Here is a 24,987-nt window from a genome sequence, read left to right as displayed (position 1 = left end):
CAACTTGAGACTGCTTCTGACCCAGCTTTAACATTTCTCCTGGTTGTCTAAAACTCAAAGAATAATCTTGCATTTGTATGCTTTGTTTGGAGCGATACAACTGTTTTTCCATAGTTCTTCACAGTTAATCCTCAAGACCCCAATTTGTATGTCATCGCACAGATATATCAACCCTCCTCTGTCAGGGAAAGGGACACTGTGAGGACCAGGATCAAAGTCACATGTAATAGTAATGACCCAAGGCAACTCATCATGATATCAGCCCCAATGACGCTGGTGAGGACACTGCTTATAGAAAGTACACTGATTCTTCTCCACTAGGATCCAGGGAACTGATTACCAATATTTCTTTGGAGCAAATGCTCTATTTTTAACTTACTGATATCAGAAATTTCCTTGATTACCAGATTTCACCCCCTCCCCCCCCCTTTTTTTTTAATTGCTTTGGCTTCTACAAAGCTAAAATTTTCTTACATATTTTTATTTTAGGCTCGTGGTGAAGTGTATTTCAGTGTGCATGCCATCATTTGTTTCTGCTCTTTTGCAGCTGTTTTTAAATGCTGTCTTGTATTTTATGTATCATTGTAAGTAGTTTTAGAACCTTTTGGGAGGGTGTTATTGTTGTGTGCCACTGAGTCAATTCCAACTCATAGCGGCCCTATGGGACAAAGTAGAATTGCCCCATAGGATTTCCTAGGCTGTAATCTTTAGGGGAGCAGAATTCTAGGTCGTTTCTCCTGCAGAACTGTTGGTGGTTTCGAACCACCAAACCTTTGGTTGGCAGCAGAGTGCTTAGCCATTGTGCCACCGGGGCTCCTTCATTGATGGATTAATATATTAACTAATTCCCTCCACTTATTTGACATTTCATAAGCTTAAAGCTTCTTTAGGTTCATAGTGTCAAAGCTCACCCCAACTCCTGAGTGATGCGTTACTCTCCCAAATGTACAGGGGAGGTAACAGACTCAGAGTCCTGGTACCAGACTTGGGGTCACACAGCTAGAAAGTGGTGTGGCCCAGAAATCTTCTCGCCATGTCCTGACACCTCCAGTACAGGTTCCTACCCTTCAATTATCATTCACACTCAGCTCAGAAAATTGAATCGATTGGAGCTAGGGTTCTCCAGTTGGGTGTCTAGATCCATGCTGTCCAATAAAATAGCCACAAGCCACGTGTGGCTATTTAAATTTAAATTAATTAAAATTAAAAATTCAGCTCCTTGGTCACAGAGACACATTTCAAGTGTTCCATAGCCACTTGTGATGAGTGACTACTGTATAGGACAGCACAGATAGAGAACATTTCCATCAGTACAGCTCAATGGAGGGTTTTGATACAGAATATTTCCATCATCGCAGAATGTTCTGTTGAACAGCGCTGCTCCAGGCTGCTGTTTTTCTGAGGGTGCTCTGGAGAAGATTTGTCCAATGATATTGTCTGTCAATAATGTTTTTTAGTGGTAGGTAGGTTTGGTAAATGCATCATTTGCCTCTTTGAATATTCATGATGCACCACAGTATATTAAAGAAATTCTACAATTAAGAAATTGATTTAACTTTGTTTAAACAGCAGTTCCTAAGTTTATTTGATGTGGAAACCTATTTCATGTTGCCCTCATTAACAGAGTTCTTTGGAGCAGAGGTGGGGAGCCTCTGGTTGGATCCCATCTTCATCCCAAGCATTCTTCTGAATCTCCTCCGAGTTTTAACCTAGGTTAGAAAAGCTTTAGTGCTTCCAGTAAGAATTTCTTCAAGCTTTTCTCATTCAATGACAGCAAGAAACTGTCACCTTACCCAGGCAGTGCCCTCAAACATTTTGAGGTCCAGTGGGTCTCCCTGGACCTTTCCATCGAGAAGGATCAGACAGTGGCAGCTGGCCATGGCCGCACACAGTGGGCCCCATGGCAAAGCCTTGCCTGAGGCAAAGCTGTGGACTTCCTGGAAACTGGTAGAAAAGATAATAAGTTAAGGTTGTCAATAAAACCATTCTGCTTAAGTTATTCTGCCCCTAAAATCTTACTAAGGTAGAGCTTCAATTATGCAATCACTATGCTCATACCTTTCAATGGCTCCCCATGCCCCATATGATAGAGTCCAAACTGCTTAGCCTGGTTTTCAAAGCCCTGTGCATTCCAATTCTAGCTTAACTTTACAGCTTCTACTCCAACTAATGTCCTTTATGACCTAGATTCTATCTTCAAATTAAACTTCTTGCTATTTCTATACTTGTCCAAGAACTTCCCTGTCCTTGAGCTTCTGATCACTTGGTTTCCTCCTTTTCTAACGAGAATATTCTGCCTGCAGAGGGATCCTTACAAAACCAACCCTCCACTGAGTTGTACGTGAATTTCATTCTCAACAAAGTTTGCCACTGGTCGATCAATAATATAATTTCAGAGGCCTTGGATCCTATCACAAGGATTTTGTCCTGTGATTTGCAGCCAGCACACATAGTGGCAGTATTGGGAGAAGGCACATGAGCAGGTAGCTCAGCACTGAGACTGGCAAAGTACACAGAGCTGGGTTCTAAGAAACCACACACCCTAGGAAAGAAGTCTCCAGGCTAATGAGATAGCAGGGATGGGAAAAAAAGGCAGCCTGGTGGGTCCAGTCAAATGAAGGCATGCATAGAGTCTGAAGCAAGCATTCCTTATTCTGTGGTGTTTTAGAGTTTGCCCTCATTTCCTGAAATCCTTGGTCTGGACACCCTGCCTCTAATGCCCATTTTCCTCTTTGACAGTATAGGCTGGCTTGATTTACCTCTTCTCCCACCCCACAGCAAAATAGAACTGTAATTGTGTCTGGCTGTTTCTATTCCCCAAAAAGTTTCAGAGTACAAGAAGCCCTGGTGGCACAACAGTTTAAGTGCTCAGCTGCCAACCTGGTGATTCTAACCCACCCAGCAGCTCCGAAGGTGAAAGACCTGGAAAGATAACAGCCAAGAAAACCCCATAAGAAAGTTCTACTCTGTCACATGGGGTCACTATGAGTTCAAATTGACTTGAAGGCACCCAACAACAACCACAGGGGCAAGGTAGAGAGAGGATGGGTGGAAACTGCAACCATCCTTTTCCTCTTTCACAGCTCTGGCCAATTGAGGCTCCAGCCTGTCTGTACAGGAGCCTGGTGAGGCATCTGGGCAGATGGGAGCAGAGGCACAGTGAGTAGGGCCAGAGGCTAGCCCAGGATTTCTTCTGCAGCATCACACTGCCCATGCTGCACTGGGCCCCATCACTGCATTGGAAAGCCCCTGCATGATGCTGCTGTTTGGAGCCAGGGTGGGGTACCCAGCTCTATCAAACCCAGAAGGCAGGTCTCAGCCCCATGGGGAGAGGTACTCCCTCCCTTCTCCATTTTCCTCTTTTTCTTGTGCCCTGGGGTAGGCATTAATGTGATTGCCCCCCTCCCTGACCTAGTTCCAGTTTTGAGTTCAAGCCGGTAAAGATTCTAGCTGTACACACTCCCAAACCTATCTCAAATGATCCACTCATTTTCAGAATTAATTTCTACCTTTCACCCACCACGCTATTCTAATAGTCAGCATTGTGTATTATGTCAAGCAATCATTTTTGTTTCTTCTTCTCTACTCTGACATCTGTGCCTTCATAGTAACATTTATCATTGCCTACGATGTTCACATCTAGACCGTGGGCGTCTTTTCTGGACCTCTGAGCATTCCTGCCCCAACTACACCCCCAGGAAGTCTTTGCAGTTTTTGATGAAGAACAGTCCTTTTCTTACTCTTCTGTTTCACTTGTTTGGCTTCTTATTCATCCACCTCATTCTACTCCATTTTTCATTTGGAGCTTGGAGGCCCACTTTCCCTTTCTGATTTTGAGCTTCCAAACCAACCAAACCCCCTGCCGTCAAGTGGATTCTGACTCATAGCGACCCTATAGGACAGAGTAGAACTGCCCCACAGAGATTCCAAGGAGTTCCTGGTGGATTCGAACTGCTGCCCTTTTGGCTAGCAGCCGTAGCCCTTAACCACTTAGGGCTCATTTAATTAAACAAGTTAGGATACCTGGGAGCTGATTTCAGCCCATTTATAGAAATGTGACATTTATATATATGTGACATATATTTGACATTCATCCCTCAACACACAAAGGATAGATTTGAGTATCAAACCTAACGTAAGCCCACCAAACGCACATTCGCTTTTCACTAAGGGGCCTACCAGTTGTCAGCAGTAGGGACTGTCCCCCAGAGGTCCAGACCGTCTTCTGTAAGAGTACCAGTCTGAATAAAAATTAGAATTGGGATTAGCGTACGATTTAAAGCTTTTAATGACGTTGTGATTATACAAATCTCGAACTTCGAAGACATGACAGTAGATCTCATTATCCAAAGCCCTTGTTCATAAGCAATCGCATTTTAAACCAGGGAAGGGTATCCAAAAGAAAGATTCCATGGGTCACAAATGATCCTAAAAGGAACATGTTGGTACCTAAGGGATTCAAGTTACTACCTATGACCAGGAAATGCATGTGTTTTCTTTGTTTATTGTTGTGACTACTGTTGTTAAAAGGGAGAGGTTTAGTGAATGGGAATCCAACAAGAATCAGCTCGAGTCTGACTTTTTAGTAGGCACCTGTTGTCTTTCCAAACAGAGCTTGGGATTTTTTTTTTTTTCCCTTTCTTTTCAAGGCTGTTCAGTTCACAGTTTGCCATCTGGTTCACAGTAATTTTCTGAAAATATGGGAAACATGGTGACTGTCCAGATTGATAATGAAATGTTGATAGAGGGCTTTGAGTCTATAGAGAGAAGCTAAGTGCTAATAATAAATATTAATTAATGCCCATGAATGAGTTTTATTGTTCTATCATGAGGAACACGGTCGGGAGATTTGATCGGCTGTATTAGGGAGAGTATTTGTCAGATAATGTAACAGAGAAGGCAAAATGGAACTAAGTACTATCACAGCACTTTTAGTTCCCTCATTGCTTCACAGTCATTAATTATAGACCTGGTGTTTTTCTGCAGTAAGTTAACAACATTAGGGCCACTTAACACCAAGTAAGAGTAAGTGGAGTTTGGCTATAAGCTGTTTAACACCGTCAAGGTAGAGTAGAGCATTACAAAGCACCACAGAATATTCTAGAATATTCATTTCAACACTGACACCCCAGATCTCTGACACTTTTTTTTTTTTGAGGCCTTCTGTGTATACAAAACCACTGCCATCCAGTTGATTTTGACTCATAGTGACACTAAATTTTCTAGTTTTCTACTAAATGACATTTTCTACCATTTTAGCACATTACTTTGGCATGATGCTTATAGTGAAGTGCTTGTGAATACTTTTGATTCTTATAACTGAGTGAAGAGGGTAGAGACATTCTGGTTAGAGGTGAAGTGAACGGCTTGAGGGCGTAGCATGGAATCCCTAGATGGGGCAAATGGTTAAAGCAATCAGCTCCTAACTGAAAATTGGAGGTTCCAGTCCACTCAGAGGTGCCTCAAAAGAAAGGCCTAGGGATCTACTTATGAAAAATCAGCCACTAAAAACCCTATGGAATGCAGTTCAACAAAGCCACACATGGGCTCGCCATATTTTGGAACCATTCAACAGCTGTTTTTTTAAGGTTACAATGTCGTCTGGAAAGGCATAACCAGGATCCAGCCTTTTTGAAGTATCCCATTGGACTAGAACTATTAAATGAATTCTGCAAGGCATGTGAAAAAACAAAGCCCATAGTGGGGATCTGGATCGAAGAACTAAGCAACCACTGTTCCATTGATTCATTTGGACTTCACAGAGAGCTGGCATGCTTGTGTGAGTTACTACTTAAAGAACAACAACAACAAAAAGCTGCTTGGTTCATTTCCTTCCTGCATTTTATAAGGGCTTCATCCCATGTGGTTAGGCTCCAAATCCCCTTGAGTTGTTCCATTTCAAAAAGAGCAAGCAACTTAATTCAAACTGTAATGTTTTCTTGATGAGCAGATTATGTTTTCAAACATCAATATTTTGAACACGAAAACAGAGATGATGCCGCAGTAAGACAGAAATGACACTATGCTATTCCTCTACGTGAAAATGACCCTTAGACAATAAAACTACTCATAAACAGAAAACTGAATTACGTTTGAGGTTCTAAAGGAAATAAGATAGAAAGAGAAAACTTCTTAACAATAATATCAGCCCAGGGTTGGGCTGAATTGCATAGAAAAGAAGGAGAGCTTTTTTTTAAAAAAACTTGATAACAAAATTATTGTAAATTAGAAAAATATACAGGAACAAATATACTCGGAAGTCAAGTGGCAGATGTCTTCTAAATTGGGCAAAAAGGCCCCAAAACAACTAGATGGAAATTCAATGAACTGTGGAGTACTTTACTGGAAACCCTGATGGTGTAGTGGTTAAGAGCTACAGCTGCTAGCCAAAAGGTCAGCAGTTCGAGTCCACCAGGCACTCCTTGGAAACCCTATGTAGCAGTTCGACTCTGTCCTATAGGGTCACTACGAGTCGGAATCGACTCGACGGCAATGGGCTCTTTATTTCAACATCATGTTGATAGATAGAGCTTCATAATGTGAAAGCTGGAAGGAAACTGCATTGTAGTTCAGCCTTCCTCTTAAAAAGTCACACAGAAACTCAGTGTCAAATACAGGGTTAAGATTTCACATTTGGCCAGTTCCGAAACAAGAGTCGTTTGCAGAATTCCATGCTGTTACCCCATAGAGAGCCTGACCAAACATGCCTCAGGGCGGTCCCTCAAACAGCCCAGCAAAGGAGGGCATGAAGATGTGGAAAAAAAGATTTTCCACAGGAAGTAAAATGAATACCCTCGGGAAAAATCAGTTTTAGAAACAGACACATTTGTCAAGAACATATTTGTAAATCTCCTTCCTGTATCTTAGACATTAGTGAGTCCGCTGAGTAAGTTATAGGAATGCCTATCAGAAAGCTTCCAAGGGGGTTGTTGGAGGGCCCTGGACCTAAAATGAAGCCATTATTAATTTAACCCTAATTTAACATTGTAAGGTTAACCAAGTAAGTTAATCTTACTGGTGGCGATGGAAGACAGTCTTTGCCAAACAAAACACGCAGAGACTAAAACTGAAATAGCCTAAGAGATATGCCACATGCACCTGGTGACAAAGACTTGTCAGGTCTACTTCATGAGTGTGTCTGGAGACTGTCCTCTGTGCTCCATTCTTGCCCTCATTGTTTAGGACAGTGAATTATCTCTTCAGTTATCCCCAGGTGGCCTTCAAATACTTCTCCTGCCCCAGTCCTCTCTCCCTCACTCCCCAGATGGAATAAATAAAACAAACCTATCAAAACGACAGCGGTCTTCTCAAAAAGCCATGAGGGCTTGCATTTTTTCATTAAGACAAGGCCCCCGTTCTTAGCCTGGCACATGGGGCCTTAACTAGAGGTGTTTTTCCCTCTCTATCTTCATTTCCTACAGATATTACACCCACAGTCCACTAGACCTTGTTTCCCAAGCATTCCAGGCACTTCATACCCTCTGTGTTTTAGAACTCCTTTCCTCTGAGCCTGGGACCCATTCCCTCACTCCATCCACCTAATAGCCAAAGCAACAGCTCAAAGGTGACCTCCCAAAAGCATCCTGATGCTTTGCTTGTGCTTCTATTAAGGCATGCATTGTATGGCACTGTCATTGTCTACAATTCTGTTTCCCCTGCTTCCTCAGCTAGACTATGAGCTTCTCAAGAGCTAACAACATCTCATTAATAAGGCTCTCTACCAGCCCTGTGCGCTGCTCTTTGCCAATGTGGATTCACAAAAAATGGCAAAAGCTGCTGCTTTGATCAGTTGTTCAAATAAATGAACTGAGGACATGAGGGACCAAGCCAGGCCCGTTACTATCAAACACTGAAATTCGCTTGGCCAAGCTGAGGGCAGGATCTGGCCAGTAGGGGCTGAGGTGAAAGTCCCCACAGGAGTCCCATAGAAGAGCCACGGGAAGGGGCCCCAGGACCTGCCCATAGCACAGTCCTTTCCACCTGGCACAGACTGCTCCTCTGCCACCTTTTCAGAGACAACTTTCCCAACCCCTGAGCCCTGAGCGAACAAATGGGAAAGGGAGGTAGGACTGTAAAAACACCTGGCATTGCCCACTCTCTGCCTTTCCTTAAAAGAGACAGAGCAGAGAAAGGAACATGTTCACTGAAGCTCAGGACAAAGCATTTTAGGGAACAAAAATGTTCCTCAATTTTTTTTTTACCTGAAAAAGCCAGTCAGTCATAAAAGTTGATACAGTAAGACATTGATTTGAAAGGCAAAACCCAAAACAAGTCTCCTAAATATTAAATCCCACAGGGACCAAACTCATGATGTGCTGGCTAAACCACAACCATGGGACTCAGGGAAGTGGGCTTCTAGAACGTGGTCTCACATGAGCTCACTGTGAGTCCTTCTCTGGTCTCAGTGCCCCCCTCTGTAAAATGAGGGTACTGGATGAGACATTCTCTGAGGCCCTTCCCAGCTCACTTGTACCTCGAAATCATGAACCTCCCACCTGGAAAGCTCAGGTCATACTTTGTCAAAGCACACGAGGTTTATTTGCCCGCACATATTGATTCTCTGTGGGGAGATGCAGAAGATTTTCTTCTTCTTCAGCCTCTTCTGTGCATACACGATGCCTGTGGTCAGGGCGGCCGGCAGCACAGGGGGGACTGTCACAGTGAGGAGCAGCAGGGCCATGGTCGTGGTATCTCTTGGAGAGGCCTGGCGAGGGGAGGGACATAGAGGTTAGCCTAGCAGAGGAGGCCACCGCCCTACCTGGAGACTCCCTTCTGCAACACCATAGAAGCCCTGGAGGCTCTGAATACTCCCAGTGAGCCTGCTCTGTTGGTGGGGCTGAGGGCTCCCGTGCCTGGGCCTACAGAATGAACAAGAGGGAGACATCCCACTACAGAAGAAAGGAGACGTTGGATCCCAACTCCACATGTACCCTGACCCTTCCTGGCTCGGTTTCTCTCCACTTAACCCTCCCTCCACCCAGATGGTCCCATCCCTTCTCTACCTACCACACGTTCATGCATCCTCTGGGCCCCTGGGACACTGGGTCTGGTCTTTGGTTATAACATTGCACACAGTGAACTGAGTATTGGTTTATATCTCTCTCTACTATTATCCTACAAATTCCTTAGGCCCAGCAGCTATGGCTCATTCGCCCTTGAAATCCCAGAGTCTAGCACATATCTGGCACAGAGGAGGGGCTCAGTACACAAATTGAATAAGAAGATAATCTGGATATATTCTTGCTGCTTTAGTGTGTACTGGATATTGAGTTCTAATGTCATTGCCAGTCACTGTCCGGGCTTCCTGGTCCATGGGAGAGGGCTTTTTTCTGGCATTCCTGCTGGGCACCTCTGCTTCCCAGATAAACCCAGCACACTACATCAAATCTGTCCCTAGTGGCCTTGACATTCTGCCTAGCTTTTTTCGGGTTCCATTCTACTAATGTCAAAGTGTCTTCTCTCCTGCCCTAGAAATATTCTCTGGAGGCTTATTTCAGATTGAAATGACTATTCAGAGCTTAAGTTGGACCATGAACATTGCCTAAAAACTCCAGTGGCTGTGTCTTTGCCCACCAATATTCACCTCCCCCGCCCACCCCTCACACATACACAGAGTGCCATCCATGATGCCATTAGTTCGGGCATTGTGATTAGATCAGCCATTCCCAGCTTCGCACACCTGTATTTGGACCTTTTCAATCACAGTGCCCTTCTCTACCAGTCTACAATGCTAAGATCCCAGGATGCCTTCCTGTAGAGACTACATGGTTCACAACAGAAAGGACCTCAAAGGTCATTTTTGACAACCTTCCCCTCCCACTACTATCACACCTATGAAGAGAGGCATCCAAGCTCAAACCTCACACCTTGAAGCTTAAAGGAAAGTAAGTTCCCACGTTATGCAGCTCTATAAAAGTAGACATTTAATTTTATTTCAGAACCCAGCCAGAACACATAGGTAACCCATTAACTGCATGGTGTATTGGGTATTTCCTGAGACAATGTACACTTTCAGATACTGCAGGAAAAAGTTCAAAATTCTAGGCATGGCATTCAAGATCCCTTTCAACCTGATCTACCCTAACCCTGCTAGACTTATCTCTCAATGATTTCTTGATTCCAGAAGACTCCTATCCCTTTCTTTCTTTGTGTTTTGCTGACGTAAATTCACATGCCCTTTCCTCTCTCTGATATAATAGACTAAATCTTCCCCCATCTTATTACGTTTGAAAAAAATGTATTTCCTCTGAGACTGGGCATTGGCATCGACAAATGCTACACATGCCGTAAACCCTCATCCCCATCCAGATGGCTAAAGGAGCCAGTGAACTTGGCAATTTTTCATAGCTGCACTATCCAATATAATTGCCACTCACCACACATGGCATTTAAATTTAAGGTAATTAAAATGAAATAATATTCAAAAATCATTTCCTCATGCAGACTAGCCACATTCCAAGTGCTCAATAGCCACATATGGCTAATGGCTACCATATTGGACAGTGCAGATAGGGGATATTTCCATCATCTGAAAAAGCTCTATTGGAGTGCTTCACAAAACGGTGAAACTAAGAGGCAATCTCATCTAACCCTCTTGAGTTAGGTCAGGCTCTTAAAGAAAGCTGCGCTGTTGAAAAGCCTTACCCCCAGTACTTACTTCATGGTACATATATACCCCAAGGGCATAGAAAAAACCCAGGACACCAAGGCAGGCCAGGAACACAATGAACTTAAAAGCATCACTGTACAGCTTGAAGTTCAGAGGCCGGGGGTAGAGGATGGATCTCACCAAGTCACCTTTGGCTGTATTGTAACCTACATGAGATAATCACAGATGGAGTAAGTTTCTTTCACACAGTTTCTCTGAAAACTAAAAACAGTTTAGACTGAGTTAAAGGTTGATTAATAGGGTCATTTAATAAGGACTGAAAATAGCACTGCTTTGGCCTACGAGTATATTTGCATTTATTGTTCTTATAAGGAGCAATAAGTGGTGTTTATTTAGCCCTGTTTCATTTCTCTTGTTCACAGAGTACCACTACTCATTCAACTGTAAAGTTGCATAAAAGAAGACTAAAAACCAAAAAAAAAAAAAAAAAAAAACACACTGCCGTCAAGTCAATTCCGACTCATAGCGACCCTATAGGACAGAGTAGAACTGCCCCCTAGAGTTTCCAAGGAACACCTGGTGGATTTGAACTGCCAACCTTTTGGTTAGCAGCCGTAGCACTCAACCGCTACACCACCAGGGTTTCCAAAGAAGACTAAGGAGCTGAACAATAAACTGACCAGAGAGATGAAGGGTTTAAAGCATAGATAGGGGTCAAAAAAGAATAGAAATTTAAAAGAAAAGGAAAACACAAGGGCAAGTAATTTCTTAAAAACATACAGGCAAAAACCATCAATTGTATCATTCTTGTGATCAAAAATCCTCTATGGCCCCATATTTTATAATAGAGTCCCAATTTCTAGATATGGCATTCAAAGTCGCCTTCAGCCAGATCTACTCCTACCTTGGTAGACATCTCCCAGCTGCTTACTAGTTCCAGAAGACCTCTGTGTATTCCTGCCTTTGTGTTTTGCAGGCACAAATTAGCATGTCCTTTCCACTCTCTGATGTTATTTGCTAAATCTTTCTGTTCTATCTTGCTATGAGTCAGAATAGATTCGATGGCTACAGGTTTAGTTTGGTTTTCTGTTTTCTATTCTGTCAGGCTTGGTTCAAAATGATACCTCTTCAAATAAATCTCCCCAGAATTCTACTCCCTTACTGCATACTTAAAATAATATCTCTCACTCTTTGGGGTTCCCATAACACTTGGTCTTATGGCATCTATCACTACTCCATGTTTTAGTTAGCTGTAAATTCACCGCCAGACCATCATCTTTTTTAAGGCCAAGGAGTATATCACGATTGTTTTCTTTAGCCCTCAGTGCATAGTGCTTAGTAGGTACTCGCTAATATCTAAATGTTTGGTGATAATGATTGACTACTATATATTCTAGATATGAGTCAGTATTGGAAGTATAAAACATGCCTTATTCCCATGGTTTGGTGGACACTCATTCTGAACCAGACCTGGTCTCTTCAAACATGGTATTGTAGCCTTTGGAAAAGAGGGGTGGAATTTCCTCTAACCTACTACCTTAGCATTTAAAAGGACTCAGGTGGCTTCCACAATCTACATCCAGTAGCTTCTTCTTAGGCAATAGCCTGAGGGACGCTCTAATGCCCACCAACTGCTTTGAACATAAAACAAAACTATATTTTTAATTAAAAAAAAAAGAATAGCTAGAACAATTGAATCATAGATTAAACCAAAGCAAATCATGGTGGTATCAAGGTGCAAGGTGTGTTTTCGATCTGTGAATATGTGGGGCAGCAGAAATGCAGGTTAGGGATGAGTACGGAGAGCTGGGACTTGATAGAATGCCTCGAATATGTAATATCATGTAAAAGATTGGGATTATTCTATAGCTATTTTTTTATGGGTGGGTATCATGAAAAGTATTTTTTTTTTTTTATGGACTGCACCAAATTTATGTTTTAGAATTGTGGCTTGTGTGACAGGTTGGGCGGGCATGTGAAAGTTAGAGAAAGGTTGGGGAAAATTTGAAATGGAACAGTCAAAAGACTATTTCTATTGTAATAGTTTAGACATGAGAAGATGACAACCTGGACAAGATGACAACAATGGGGATAAAGGGAAGAGAAGGACAAAGGAAGTATTTGTGAAACCAACAGCATTTGAGTCCCCATTTTGTGCAGGTGACAATGAGGAGTTAAAGATATGAAGTGATTTGTAGACAGCCATGCTGTTAACACAAGGAGATAATATGGTAGGAGTTATCTTGAAGAAGCATTGACTTTGAAGTGTTTGAAGGGTGGAGATATCCAGCAGGGAGTTTGAAATAACAGCCCAGCAAGCTTTTATTTTTTTTAAGCGAGTCTTTGAAAAGAAAAAGTTCTCATAGTGGGAGTGGCTGAACTTGTTTTCTTTGAAATCACTCAGCAGGGGTGTAGAGAGAAAAAAGAAGAAGTCTAGGGATGCAAGCAAAGTCAAGAACGTGGGTTTGCCTTTGAGAAAATTTACTTCATCCACATGTACCCTTCAACACATACAAACATTTTAACAAAAAAATCATTCTGTTTTTGGAATAATGGCCACTTAGAATAATAAGAGCCTGATTGGAAAAGAATATGACTGCTATTACCAGAATATGACAAATTCCATGGTCCTAATCAAAATTTCCCTAATCCAGCTCCCTCCTCCTCTAGTCTTGGAATAAATTTACAAAAGAGGAATCCACTAACCTGTTTGCAAAACAACCGCTCTTACGGGCCCCTGACCAGAGGGCTTGACCTGGATAACTTCTGTTCCACAAAAAAGGACGTGTCTCCGATAATCCTCCAGGCTGTGGGATTTCCAGGACATGGTATTCTCCGACTGGGGCAACGGCGTCTTTGTAACAGGTATACTTTCTCCTGGAGAAGATTGTGTTTTGTTGGTTCCACATGAACTCAGCTAATTATTTAGAGCTATAGCTTGCCAGTGGCAAGAAATTACACAAATCACAACTGACCCAGTCCTAATGTGCAGCCCGCAGGTCACATCAGAGCTCTTACAGATGTTGATGGCACAAGCAATGGTTAACTTGATTATATTTCAAATATTTAGCTAAGATCTGTTATCTTTCCCATACTCACCTAGTATGCATGGTTTGTTGTTATAATTTGAAAAGCAATCTACTTTAGCTAAGAGAACATTTTAAAAAAAAACAAAAAACCATCGCTGTCAAGTCGATTCCAGCACATAGTGACCCTATAGGACAGAGTACAACTGCCTCATAGTGTTTCCAAGGATGGCCTGGTGGATTCGAACTGCCAACAGTTTGGTTAGCAGCCGTAGCTAAACAAAACACTTGGAGGAATGATTTAGCTAAGAGAGCTATCACTTAATCATTCCTCCAAGTGTTTACCTAGCATGATTCTATAAACCATGTAAGTATTTACCTAGCACGATTCTATAAACCATGTATTTACCTAGCACGATTCTATAAACCATGTAAGTATTTACCCAGCACGATTCTATAAACCATGTAAGTATTTACCTAGCACGATTCTATAAACCATGTAAACCATGTAAGTAGTTATTATTACAGTGAAACCCATGAAAGCCTGAACTCGACAGAACTGCCTTGTTTTTCAGGGTCTCAAAAGTCTTCTGCCTTGGACAGAATGCAATCTTACCACTTTTCTATTGCTTGTTTTAGTGGAAAAGATTGTAGTTTTCCTTCTCTGACAGGTTTCCACATCATACAGGTTTTGGCTTTCACAGCTTTTACTATACATGCCTTTCATTCGGGCATTTATCTACTCATACACCTATTCATTCAATCAATATGCATTTTTAAATGTTTATTCTGTGCCATGCACTGTGGTAGGTGTTGGGAATATAACCATGAAAAAAAGAAACAGAAATCCTGAACTTATAAAGTTCAGGTTGCCAGATTAGTACATAAAACCAAAAAACCAAATCCATTGTCATGCAGTTGATTCCAATGCATAGCGACCCTATAGGACAGGACAGAACTGCTCCAATGGGTTTCCAAGGAGCGCCTGGTGGATTTGAACTGCCGACCTTTTGGTTAGCAGCCGTAGCTCTTAACCACTATGCCACCAGGTTTTCTGCATTAGTACATAGTTAATTAAAATACAATAAGGTAAGTATTTTGGTAGTAGTAGCAAGTGATGTGGGCTTCTAACTTAAAGTGGAGGATCAGGGAAGATTTCCTGGACAGCTCATAAATGACAACTTGAAAGGAGAGTAAGGTCAGCCAGATCAAGGAGGACAGAAAAGTGTTCTTAGACGAGGTGGGAGAAAGAGTATGGTATACTCTGGGCACTAAAAATAGTTGAACCAGATGGTGCCTGGCTGGCTACCCTACTGGCTTCTCTGACAGGGATCACAATCGAGGGTCTTAGACAGAGCTGGAGAAAAATGTAGAACAAAATTCTAATTCAAAAAGAAAGACCAGACTTGCTGGCCTGACAGAGACTGGAGAAACCCCAAGAGTATGGCCCCCGGACACCGTTTCAGCTTAGTAATGAAGTTATTCTTGAGGTTCACCCTTCAGAGATTAGACAAAGATTAGACAGGCCTATAAAACAAAATGAGACTAAAGGGGCACACCAGCCCTGGCGCAAGGACTAGAAGGCAGGAGGAGACAGGAAAACTGGTAATAGGGAACTCAAGGTTGAAAAGGGAGAGTGTTGACCTATTGTGGGGTTGTTAACCAATGTCATAAAACAACATGTGTACTGTTTAATGAGAAACTAATTTGTTCCGTAAATTTTCATCTAAAGTACAATTAAAAAATAAAGTAATATAAAATAAAAATTGTTGAAGATACATGGGAGATTGAATGTGAGAGTACAGGTCATCAGCCCCAGAAATACAAAGATGAATGAAAAATGATCCCTCCATAAAATCTATAAAATATTCTTCAGTATATTTTTGAAGCTTGCAGCGAAAACAGAAAGTAGTATTAAGAAGACAGGTCCTCTTTTTTCTTTTTTAGAGGATGTCAGCTTTTGCTTCCATTAATTAGTATCTCTAAAGAAATACATCACTAATGTTACCTTCTTCTTTTCTCTTTCCTGGGATCTTGTTCTATAGTTCCCAATTTGGGCTGTTCATCCCAATCTGGATACCTCACTATCCTCTCCAAGTCAACATATCCACAATCAATATCAATATTTTCATCCTTAAACCTCCTCCTGACTTTCCAGTTTCTATTATGGTACCACTATTAATAATGCAATAAATATGCATTGATAATTATTGGTGATTGGAATGTGAGAGTTGGAAACAAACAGGAAGGATCAGTAGTTGGAAAATATGGCCTTGGTGATAGAAATGATGCTGGAGATAGAATGATTGAATTTTGGAAGAACAATGACACATTTATTGCAAGTACCATTTTTCAACAATATAAATGGGGATTATACACACGGTCCTTGCCAGGTGGAATACACAAGAATCAAATGGACAACATCTGTGGAAAGGGACGATGGAGAAGCTCAACACCATCAGTCAGAACAAAGTCAGGGGCCGACTGTGGAACAGACCATCAGTTGCTCATATGGAAGTTCAAGTAGAAGCTGAAGAAAATTCAAACAAGCCCGCGAGAGCCAAAATATGACCTTGAGTATATCCCGTCTGAATTTAGAGACCATCTCAAGAATAGATTTAACCCATTGAACACTAATGATCAAAGACCAGATGAGTTGTGGGATGACATCAAGGATAGCATACAAGAAAAAAAGCAAAAGATCATTAAAAAGACAAGAAAGAAAGAAAATAGCAAAACGTATGTCAGAGGAGACTCTGAAACTTGCTCTTGAATGCAGAGCAACTAAAGCGAATGGAAGAAATGATGAAGTTAAAGAGCTGAATAGGTGATTTCAAAGGGCGAGTCAGAAGACAAAGTATTATAATGAAATGTGCAAAGACGTGGAGTTAGAAAACCCAAAGGGAAAATCACCCTTGGAATTTCTCAAGCTGAAAGAGCTGAAGAAAAAATTCAAGCCTTGAGTTGCAGTGTTGAAGGATTCTATGAACAAAATTATTTTTTTCTTTTTATGAACAAAATATTGAATGACACAGGAAGCATCAAAAGAAGATGGAAGGAATACAGAGTCACTGTACCAAAAAAAAAAAAAAATTGGTCAATGTTCAGTCATTTCAGGAGGTAGTATATGCTCAAGAAACAATGGTACCGAAGGGAGAAGTCCAAGCTGCACTGAAGGCATTGGCAAAAAACAAGGCTCCAGGAATTGTCAGAATACCAATGGAGATGTTTCAACAAAAGGATGCAGCACCGGAGGTGCTCACTCATCTATGCCAAGAAATCTGGAAGACAGCTACCTGGCCAACTGACTGGAAGAGATTCATATTTGTGTCTATTTCAAAGGAAGGTGATCCAACAGAATGTGGAAATTATCAAACAATGTCATTAATATCGCATGCAAGTAAAATTTTCCTGAAGATCATTCAAAAGCAGTTGCAGCTGTACATCGACAGAGAACTGCCAGAAATTCAAGTCAGATTCAGAAGAGGACGTGGAACAAGGGATATCATTGCTGATGTCAGATGGATCCTGGCTGAAAACAGAATACCAGAACGATGTTTACCTGTGTTTTACTGACAATGCAAAGGCATTTAACTGTGTGGATCATAACAAATTATGGATAACATTGCAAAGAATGGGAAATCTAGAACTCTTAATTGTGTTCATGAGGAAACTGTACAAAGACCAAGAGGCAGTCTTTTGAACAGAACAAGGGGATACTGTGTGGTTAAAATCAGGAAAGGTGTGCCTCAGGGTTGTATTATTTCACCATACTTATTCAATCTGTATGTTGAGCAAATAATCCAAGAAGCTGAACTGTATGATGAAGAACACAGGATCATGATTGGAGGAAAACTCACTGACAAGCTGCAATATGCAGATGACACAATCTTGCTTGCTGAACGCGAAGAGAAACTGAAGCACCGATGAAAATCAAGGACTACAGCCTGCAGAATGGATTACACATCAACACAAAGAAAACAAAAATCCTCACAACTAGACCAACGACACGATAAATGGAGAAAATATTGATGTTGTCAAGGGTTTTATTTTACTTGGAACCACAATTAACACCCATGGAAGCAACAGTCAAGAAATCAAACAAGGTATTACATTAGGCAAATCTGCTGCAAAAGATCTCTTTAAAGTGTTAAAAAGCAAGATGTTACTTTGAGGACTAAGGTGTGCCTGACCCACCAAAAAAACCAAACGTGTTGCAGCCGAGTCAATTCTGTCTGACTCATAGCAACCCCACATATGAGCTATGAGCCCCTGACCCAAGCCGCGGTATTTTCAATCACCTCATATGCATGCGAAAACTGGACAATGAATAGGAAAGACCAAAGAAAAATTGACGCTTTTTTGGTTTTGGTTTGGTTTTAAATTACGGTATTGTCAAAGAATGTTGAATACACCATGGACTGCCAGAAGAATGAACAAGTCTGTCTGGAAGATGTACAACCAGAATGCTTCTTAAAAGCGAGGATGGCAAGATTTTGTCTCATGTACTTTGGGCATTATCTGGAGTGACCAGTCCCTGGAGGACATTATATTTGGTAAAGTAGATGGTAAGCAAAAGAGAGGAAGACCCTCAATGAGATGGACAGACCTGGTGGCTACAAAGATGGACTTAAACGTTGCAACAATTGTGAGGATGGCACAGGACTGAAGGGTGTTTCGTTCTGTTGTCCATGGCGTCACTATGAGTCAGAACCAAGGTTTAAAATCTCAGCATCATCTTGGATTCCTCTTCTTCCAATTCTCTGCTTACTCCTAAAATGATTCTCCAAATTCCATTGTTTCCTCCTTCTGAGAGGGCCTTACCGAACTGAGCCATCTTTGGATGTTTGCAGCTCGCCTACAATGAGGTCGGTGACAATAGCCATCTGACACCCAGTGGTAGCATTAAGGATAGATTAAGGATAGCTGTGATTTGCTTAGTTCTTTGAAATGCAAACATAATCTCTGGAGGATTATTTGTGGCTAAAGTTGCTACAAAGTGTTAATGCTCTCAGCTACTAACCAAAAGTTTGGAGGTTTGAGCCACCCAATGGTGCTCCCTAAGAAAGGTCTGGTGAGCCACTTCTGAAAAATCATACGGTGAAAATCCTTTGGGGCACAGTCCTACTCTGACACACACAAGGTCACCATGAATTGACTGAAAGGCAACTGGTAAGTGGTACAGTGGAACTAATACACCTTTTTTATGAACAGATATCTCAACCACAATCTGTCTTGACTTTCTAACTTGTCTCTCACCTCCAGCACCCTTCCAGGGACATCTCACACCATTTCCAAGTGAATCCTATAAAAGTTCCCCCTTTTATCCTACCATTCGCTTGCTCAAGAATCCTTAGGCTTTACCATTGCCATTACTAAATGCAGCCCAATTCTCTTGTTAGATTTTCAATGATCTCTTGCTCACCACAATTTGAGCATCATTGCCTGTTATATCCCTACACAAACTCCAGCTAAACTAGGCCATTCATGTTTCCTATTATTGGCTCCTTCTTGGGTCATACCACCCTCTACCTTTCCATGATGACTGTAAGACAATGAATTAGCTCAGAATTCAAAAGAGATCAAATTATAGAGGCAAATAAAAATGTTAATAACACTTCCCAGATTTGAAGAGCACTAGAATGAATTGAAAATTCCATCAGCCTTTGCTTAAATGGACAATTAGCAAGATAATGAGTCATATTTTTAATTTGGAAATAGTATCTTGATTATAGTTGCACAAATTTAGGTCTTATATCACTTTCTAGGTAATAACTGAGGAACTTCAACATGTATGGTTTTTTATATTCCTCATTGTCCTTAAAGGTATGCAATAGATTCAAAATATATATATTTTGTTGAAAGCATGGATGAATTAAATAAAAACAATTACCCAAGCCTTTCTGTGATTGGTTTTTCCAAACTAGTTTTATACAATGGTGCATTTTTTACCCTCTAAGGTGCAAGAAGTTATAAAATGTTCATTAGTTGCCTTGGATATTCTTTAGGAAATTCCATTAGTCAAGCATTGTCCCTCAATCGTTTTCCCTAAAACAATTAAGATATCTCATCCATCGTGTGCATTAAAAACTATCAGTTGCGTATTAAATGGCTTTGTAAAGAGGATAGAGTCTTTGAAAAGTCTCAAAATCATTGTACCACAGTGTTTTGAAATGATTTTTTTTTTTTAACCTAGGGTATTGAATTCTCCTTTATCGTGAATGCCAAAGAAAAAAATTGTGTAAAAGGCAGACACTGAAAACAAGCCCAAACCCACTGCCGTCAAGTCAGTTCCGACTCACAGTGACCCTACAGGAAAGAGTAGAACTGCCCCATGGGGTTTCCAAGGAGTGGCTGGTGAATTCAAACTGCTGACCTCTTGGTTAGCAGCCAAGCTCTTAACCACTGCACCACCAGGGATCTTCCAAAAAAAAAAAAAAAGATACCTATAGATAATTTCAAATGTTTTTCTGTCTTTGGATCACACAATATTAACCTACAATATATCCATTGCCGTTGAGTCAATTCCTACTCATAGCTTCCCTGTAGAACAGAAGAGAACTGCCCCATATGGTTTCCAAGGAGAGCCTGGTGGATTCGAACTGCTGATCTTTTGGTTAGCAGCCATAGCTCTTAACCGCTATGCCGCCGGGGTTTCCACCTACCATATATGCTTAGATTAATATTAATGAATATTCTCTGCACTCACAACTGGTAGTATCTGGGACAGGCAGGTATTTGCTCAGTGATAGATGGAAGTTATTTGGAGACAATATGTTCCATAGATAAACCTCACATCAGGTGATTATATGCAGAGTCTCTTTTGTGCTATTCACATATTCATAAGGAGTCTCAAGGACTCTTGAGAGTCCAAGAAAGGAAGAATTTGCTTACCAAAGTTGAGGGACTAAGGAGGCTGGAGAGGGTTTCAGAAGGAGATGCCCTCAGCATCAACAGTCCATTTGGCTCCTGGACCTGGAGGTTGCGGCTGCTGTGGAATGAAGTTTCTCTTCCTTGTTCCCAGTGAGCCAGGTGCCACTGCATGGTGACAGTGTTTGAAATGCTGTGTCCTTGTTTACTTGTATTTCGGGGACCAACCAAACCAAAAACCAAACCCAGTGCCATTGAGTTGATTCCGACTCATAGCGACCCTACAGGACAGAGTAGAACTGCCCCCTAGAGTTTCCATGGAGCACCTGGCGGATTCGAACTGCCGCCCTTTGGTTAGCACTTAACCGCTATGCCACCAGGGTTTTGGGGACCACTAGGCTGTAAATTCTGTGAGGGTAGGGACCATTTCTCAGTTCTTTTGGTGACCCCAGTGCACAACACAGTGCCCAGCTCATAGTAGGAGCCTCTGAATTTCTATTGAATGAATGAATAAACTAGTGAGGGAAAGAAGGGGAGACGGGAGATAAGAGAAAGAGAAAAAGAAAGGATAAAAGGAAGAGAGGAAAAGATCAGTCCTAACAACAACCTAGAGCCCTGATGGCTCTGTGATTAAGCTTTGGGCTGCTAACCAAAAGGTTGGCAGTTTGAAACCACCAACCACTCCTTGGAAACCCTATGGGGCAGTTCTACACTGTCCTATAAGGTCCCTGAGTCAGAATCGACTCTACCAACGGCAAAGGGTATCCACAACCTATTGTATGCTAGTCTGACAGGATGTGAATCTGAAATAACTGCTTAGAAAAATTCCTACATGTCCAACTCAGGTCACTGCATACTCCACACATACACATTTCAAATACATCATTGAATCTAAGGAGTAGACGGAGAGGGGAGGGGATTACGGCAGAGTGAAGGACAAAATGCCTTGGTTTAAGTGCTTTTTTTTTTTCATAGCATTTATAACTGTTGGAAATCATGTTATTTACTCACTTTCAGTAGAATTTCAGTTCCTTGGGGCCAGAAATCTCATCTACCTTGTTCACTGCTTTATCCTTAGCACCTAGTAGAGTGCCTGGTCCGTGTTGTGGTTGTTGTTGTTAGGTGCCCTTGAGTCAGTTCGGACTCATAGCAGCCCTATGTACCACAGAACGAAACACTGCCTGGTCCATAAATAGGGATTAATCACATTTGGGGGAATGAGTAAATGAATAAATACACAAATAAATCCAGCCTTAAACAAGTTGCTTAAACTCTTTGGGCCTCAGGTTCTACCACCTTATAGAGTTGCAGATTAAATGAAACAACGCATAGAATGTTAGCACAGTGGGTATCTAAGGAAAGAAGTTACTCTCATACAAAAAAAAAAGGCAGAAAATTATACACGTTTGTACTGATAAGTTGTGACCCTTGGCATGCTTGAAAATCGGCTTCTTTATTTTGATGTTTTGTCCTTAGTAATAATCAAAACTAAAGGCCCATGTGTTAATTTTCATTTCCAAAAAATGTTAGCACAGCGTCCAATATATATAAGAACTTAAAAAAAAAAAAAAAGCTGTTTTGTCAAGAGATAATTGACGAAAAAAATTGGCAAGGGAAAAATAATGTCAAGAGAAAATTTCACGTATTTCCTCCCATGGTATTCCTTTTTGCCTCTTGACCCTTCCCCTTCGGGAGGAGCTAGACCTTGAGGTGAATCATTGCCTCAGGAAAAGAGGCAGAAAAAAGGACCTGGGAGTTGATAACTGGCTTTTGAGTCTCAAAAGTCAGTAACAAGTCTGATCATAGATTCTAGAGACTATCTAGCACTCCTTGGAAACCTACGGGGCAGTTCTACTCTGTCCTTTAGGGTTGCTATGAGTTGGAATCAACTTGAGGGCAACTGGTTTTGTTGTTCATTTTTGGGGGGTTTTGATAATAAGAACTAAGCTTTCCTGTCCATGATGCCTTCCCTCTACAGTCTTTCTAGCTAAATACAAGTCCCCAGACTGGGAGTTAGAAGGCCATTCAAAGGAAACTTACTTAGACATTGCATTGTTGCTGTTGTTAGGTGCCATCAAGTCAATCCTGGCTCATAGCAACTCTATGTGACAGAGTAGAACTGCCCCATAGGGTTTTTTTTTTTTTTTTTTTAATTGTGCTTTAGGTGAAAGTTTACAGCTCAAATTAATTTCTCATACATGAATTTATATACATATTATTTTGGGGCATTGGTTGCAATCCACACAATGTGACAGCAAACATCCCCTTTACACCCCAGGTTCCCTCAGCCCATTCATCCACTTCCTGTCCCTTCCTGCCTTCTTGTCTTGCTTTTGGACAGGAGCTGCCCATTTGGTCTTGTATCTTTGATTGAACTAAGAAGCATATTCCCCACGTGCATTCTAGCCTATAATCCTTACAGGAGCAGATCTCCAGGTTGTTCTTCCGTGGAGCTACTGAATGGGTTCTAACTGCCAACCTTTTGGTTAGCAGCCGAGCCCTTACTTGTTACTGACATTGCGTAAGTCTGAAAAATGGGGTCTGCACCAAAGTAGGTACAACAAGCTTGTGCAAACTGAGAGTAAAATGCATCTGGGCTGGCCTCCCTTTCCAGGTAGATAGGTCTCAACAGTACTAGATACGGGGTAGAGTAGGAGGAGGAGAAACAAGAGCTGAGCTAGACTAGGTTCTCTCCCCAAAGCCTTGCATATTTTACTCTAGACAGACAGGGGTCATGAGGACCTGCTTATTGGTGGGGATGACTGTCCAACTTACACCAGCCACTTCACACTTAATATTTTCAAAGCTGGCAAACCTTGGAGCCAAAAGAAAAATTAAGTGCTGTGATAAAGTGAAGCTTCTTGGAGTAAAATAAGTCAGTCACAAAAGGACAAATATTATATGTTTCCAAATATCTAGAATGGCAAATATATACAGACCTAAACAAAATAATGGTTACCAAGGATGGGCACGAGGGAAGAGAAAGGGGAAACTCATTGCTTAGGTGACGTTAAGCTTCTGCAAAGGGGTGATGGAAAAATCTGGAAATGGTGGTAGTCACACAACATGATGAACACCATGGTACTGAATTGTCCATGTGAAAAAGGTTGAAATGGAAAATGTTTTGTTACCTATATATTAACCACGATTAAAAAAAAAATAGTTAAGCTTTTTTCATAACTGAGTTCATGGCAATAAAATGAGAGTGGTGAGATCAGGAGGCAGAGGAGGACCTCCCAACACTATGGATGGGAACATCAAGAGGGAGAGAAAAGGTTGCAAGATATGCAAAAGAAGGCACTGGCTTTACCTACCCAAGAATCATCCTCCTCACCCCTGTGGTCATTTATGTTTAGCAGCAAACACCACTTTCAATCCTGGTTCTCTCACTTACTACCTGAGCAGCCAGGGCCTCTTTTCTCTTCATTTTCCTAATTTCTAAACTCAGTCTAATTTGGTTTTTGCCGTGATGAAGTGACATGTAAAAGTCATTTATAAAATGTAAATTGCTATGAAGATGCTGCCAGTATTTCCTGTTTTTGTTGTTGTTGTTAGGTGCCTTTGAGTCAGTTCTGACTCAGCGACCCTACGTAAAACAGAATGAAAGACTGTGTGGTCTTTACAGAAATAAAGACTTCTGTATACACAGAGGGCTATTTTTACCAGGCAGTTCTATTCTGTCCTAAAGGGTCGCTATGAGTTGGAACTGACTTGACGGCAACGAGTTTTTTTGTTTGTTTGTTGGTTTATTATGCAGGTGGAGAAGAAATAACCTGGGTCACATTTGTGGACAAATATGCTGGCAAGACATTTGCCACTTCAGGAATTTACAATCTTCTGATTGTTCGGTTAGAATCCTCCCCACAAATATTGTACTTGATTGAGCAGAAGCGTCTATGCAGGCTATGTAATAACGTATTTAGAACATGCTGTTATTAAGATCTTTTTAAAGAAATTAATGAGAAAGAAATATATGTATGTCTGTTTTATGTGTCTCTCTATAAAATTGGCCTTTATAAATACTTACATTGCATAGGTATTAATGCCGGTGACTTAATATTCCCGTAACAGAAGCTAAAAAAAAAAATTGCTGTTGAGTCGATTCCGACTCATACCGACCCTATAGGACAGAGTGGAGCTGCCTCATGGGGTTTCCAAGGAACAGCTAGTGGATTCAAACTGCCAATCTTTTGATTAGCAGCCGAGCTCTTAACCATTGTACCATCAGGGATCCTACTTACCATTTAAGGCCATTTTAGGCCAATTGTTGACATTTGTTGAAGGGAAGCATGGTTTACCTTCTCTGGAACTCTCTGAGTATTCCTGAGAATCAAAGCAAGTACCGTACACCCCCATCAATTAAGGAGAAAGGGCAGACCAAGGGGGTAAAGCTTTCTGTCTTTCCTCTCCTTACTTCCCCATTACCATGCTCTCTGTTGCCAGTAACAAAAGCCATTCTTCACTGTTGGGCCACAGGGGTTG

The 24,987-nt window shown here is 41.4% G+C and overlaps 1 protein-coding gene across 1 annotated transcript in view; it reads right to left on the bottom strand.

The window, feature by feature from the left end:
* The window catches only part of ATP13A5 (ATPase 13A5), a 131,190-nt gene that overhangs the window by 57,030 nt on the left and 49,173 nt on the right, over window positions 1-24,987 (bottom strand). Inside the window, exons 10-14 of the mRNA XM_049880208.1 lie at window positions 13,316-13,486; window positions 10,658-10,815; window positions 8,516-8,704; window positions 4,180-4,241; window positions 1,794-1,944 (exon numbers count right to left, since the gene is read on the bottom strand). Of these exons, the coding sequence (XP_049736165.1) occupies window positions 1,794-1,944; window positions 4,180-4,241; window positions 8,516-8,704; window positions 10,658-10,815; window positions 13,316-13,486 (731 nt within the window). The remainder of the gene's footprint in view (window positions 1-1,793; window positions 1,945-4,179; window positions 4,242-8,515; window positions 8,705-10,657; window positions 10,816-13,315; window positions 13,487-24,987) is intronic.

The sequence above is a fragment of the Elephas maximus genome, chromosome 1, assembly GCF_024166365.1.
Source record: "Elephas maximus indicus isolate mEleMax1 chromosome 1, mEleMax1 primary haplotype, whole genome shotgun sequence".
Lineage (NCBI taxonomy): Eukaryota > Metazoa > Chordata > Mammalia > Proboscidea > Elephantidae > Elephas > Elephas maximus.
This window is presented reverse-complemented; position numbering and strand designations above follow the sequence as displayed.